The 3,225-nt window shown below is 35.3% G+C and overlaps 1 protein-coding gene across 1 annotated transcript; it reads left to right on the forward strand.

Moving 5' to 3' along the window:
• Positions 1-121: 121 nt before the first annotated feature.
• LOC108747828 (UDP-xylose and UDP-N-acetylglucosamine transporter) lies at positions 122-2,546 on the forward strand. The gene is made up of 5 exons (XM_018485665.1): positions 122-598; positions 871-1,087; positions 1,508-1,819; positions 1,891-2,042; positions 2,167-2,546. Exons 1-5 carry the CDS (start codon positions 522-524, stop codon positions 2,402-2,404), a joined length of 996 nt encoding a protein of 331 aa, XP_018341167.1. The 5' UTR covers positions 122-521; the 3' UTR covers positions 2,405-2,546.
• The last annotated feature ends 679 nt before the right edge of the window (positions 2,547-3,225 follow it).

Raw genomic sequence — 3,225 nt, forward strand, 5'->3', positions numbered from 1 at the left:
CACACACACACACACACACACATATCATTCCTGATCATTGCCGACGTAATTCAACAAGGTTGCAAAAAAAACACGTATTTCCAATAAAAAGACTTACGAGTATCACTTGAATGAAAAAATATATTGAATAAGCAACGACTGTTGCAAGATGCACCAAATCCTGGTTGCAACATGCATGCTCCTTCGAACGCTCCAAAAACTAACGCAATTTAATGTATTAAGGCACAGCTGGCATAGTAACGTTCATGACGTCCGATATATGTATAAATGTATGCATATGCACGTGGTATCGCGCGCATAATCCGACCGCACGATACATCGCATTATTACATCGCTGATAATTCGCGATCGACCGCCAACGCTGGCCGCAGTGGTTAGTGTGCCGATGGATTGCGTGACGTTCATTAGAGAATCCACCACGCGACTCACATAACCTTCGTAGGTTAGACCGCGACTCCCGAGATCGATCAGCAAGGGAGGAAGTCGAAGAAGGAAAGAATAAGATCTAGAGAGCGAACACGATGCGGGCAGCTGTCGCGGTGCTCTGCGTCTTCCTCGGGTGTTGCACCAACGTCGTGTTTCTGGAACTGCTTGTTAAGTGAGTACATCAATGACTTGTCTAACCGGCCAAGTGTTGCATAACCGCGCGCACTGTATGTTACCTAGTAAAATGTTTACGATACTTATCGCTTCTTTCACTTAACATCTGTAATCCGGTACAACTTAAAAAAAAAAGCACTTATCGCCCGTAATACTTTAGTCGGAGACAGTACTGTTACGTAAAGTGAATGTCATGACAAAACAAATGAAAGTAAGATTTTCTTACATCATGAGTTGAATGATAAGTTTTATTTTTTACTCTGATTTCAGAGATGATCCTGGCAGTGGTAATCTCATTACGTTCTCACAATTCCTTTTTATATCCATCGAGGGATTCCTGTTCACATCCAAGTGTGGCACTGTCAAACCAAACATAGGCATAAAGGATTACTTTATCTTGGTCACAATGTTTTTTGTCACAAACGTATGCAATAATTATGCGTTTGACTTTAATATTCCTATGCCGTTACACATGATATTTAGAGCTGTAAGTAACAAGTAAATTCATTCCCATATACACACACACACACACACCACACACACACACACACACACACACACAAACACAGTCCTCCAAGAGACGTCGATATTTATAGTCGATTTTTATATTTAAAACTGTCTTTAGATGTCGTAAAAGCTAATCACATATTTAAAACATTATTTTAGACAATTTTAAAATAAGAATAGATTATGAATATCGACTTTAAAAATATCTGTGTTTTCTGAACATCCAAAGGACATTCTTAGAATGTCTCTTGGAGAAATTATGCTGTGTGGATTCTAATTAGCAATCTAGACAAGTATGTCTGAAAGACATCTTAAAGACATCATAAAGATGTATTATGGATGTATATTGTCTGAGAGATACAAATAGTCTGTATTACAAGTGTACATTGTATTGTTTCAGGGCTCTCTTATAGCTAACATGATTATGGGGATTATTATTTTAAATAAGAAATATATATTTAGCAAGTACTTGTCAGTATTTATGATCACCACGGGAATAGCGCTCTGCACAATTGTTAGTGGCAAGGAAATCAAGTCCTTGCAGCAGAAAAATGTGCAAGTAGCCACGACACCGTGGGATGACTTTTTCTGGTGGACTTTAGGCATATTACTACTTACGATCGCTTTATTCATTTCTGCTAGAATGGGTATTTATCAGGAGGAACTACATAGCCGATACGGTAAAAACGCGCGGGAGGCTTTGTATTATACGGTAAGTCTTATTTCTTTCTGCGTTAAATATCAATCAAACTAATTGACGATATAATGAAAATTCTTTTACAGCACTTGTTACCCTTGCCGTTCTTCCTAACGCTAGCGCCTAATATTTACGATCATTGGAACTTCGCACTCACATCTGAGCCATCAAGATTGCCTATGATCGGTGTATATATGCCATCGTTAATCGTATATTTAATTGGAAATGTTCTGACGCAGTATCCTTTTCTAAATGCAACTATATTATACTACATACACGCGTGTATATCAACGCATAATATCAACACATCTGACGAATATACTATCACATATTCAAAGTATTCGCCTTAATTGTACTTTCAGATACATGTGCATCAGCTCTGTATTCGTATTAACCACGGAATGCAGCTCTCTCACAGTTACTCTAGTAATAACGCTGCGAAAATTTCTGTCGTTATTATTCTCTATAGTTTATTTCAAGAATCCATTTACTATATATCACTGGATTGGTACGCTGCTAGTCTTCGTAGGCACAATTATATTTACGGAAGTAATACCAAAGATTATACAAAGCTTACCCAAGACGAGAAAAGTGGAATAGTTCATTAATTTTAAGAATAAGGGCAAAGGCAAATAATCATATCTTCTATCGACTACGAATTATTCGAGGTATTTGTAGTAGTCGCGTTATTTCGATATGTATAAAGTAATACGTAAAAAAGATTTTTTAAATATATGTGATAGTTTTGAATAGGTAGTGAAAATGATTAATGCTCGTTCGTATTATTGTATATAAATTTACAGATACGTTTTTTGTAAAATAATAGCAGATGATTTTCAAAATGTAATCTCTACCTCAATTATATTTTTCATAATTCAATTAATAAAAAGGAAATGCATTCTTTCTCTTTTGATAAAATATATGTATATGCATTTGATGGATCAAATTATTAATGCTCGCGTATAAATTGGGCTATTGTTGGTTTAATCAAAAACTTCGTAATTTCTGTTTTAACGATGCAAGTATATATTTCCGTTTTATAATATTTATATATTTTTTACAATAAATATATATCTTTCTATCTAGTAACAATTTAATTTAAATTCGATATTCAGGGCACAGTGTTCAAGTGTTACAGATGATCATATATCGCTTAATTTAAATCCTTTAGGCTCGTTGTTCGGAGAGTTTTCTCGGAAAATGGCAGATGCGAAAAATGGTAAAAGAAACCACGAAGTTAAAATAATTAAAGAAATATATTTGTATCGTTGCATCATACCTTGGCACGCATGTAAAGCTCGTAAAATATCTTAGTTACATCTAATCAAAGTAATTTCCTATTTACACTATTTATTTGTGGAAAGAAGGGTATACAATGGCACGAGTTAACTATCCGCATACGAGCCAGCTATCTGAATGCT

Source organism: Trachymyrmex septentrionalis, unplaced genomic scaffold (genome assembly GCF_001594115.1).
Source record: "Trachymyrmex septentrionalis isolate Tsep2-gDNA-1 unplaced genomic scaffold, Tsep1.0 scaffold20, whole genome shotgun sequence".
Classification (NCBI taxonomy): domain Eukaryota; kingdom Metazoa; phylum Arthropoda; class Insecta; order Hymenoptera; family Formicidae; genus Trachymyrmex; species Trachymyrmex septentrionalis.

Coding starts and splice junctions, on each gene's coding strand:
- LOC108747828 (XM_018485665.1), top strand. CDS start 522: ATGCGGGCAGCTGTCGCGGTGCTCTGCGTCTTCCTCGGGTGTTGCACC. Junction 599..870: donor TTTCTGGAACTGCTTGTTAA/GTGAGTACATCA, acceptor CTCTGATTTCAG/AGATGATCCTGGCAGTGGTA. Junction 2,043..2,166: donor ATTGGAAATGTTCTGACGCA/GTATCCTTTTCT, acceptor TTGTACTTTCAG/ATACATGTGCATCAGCTCTG.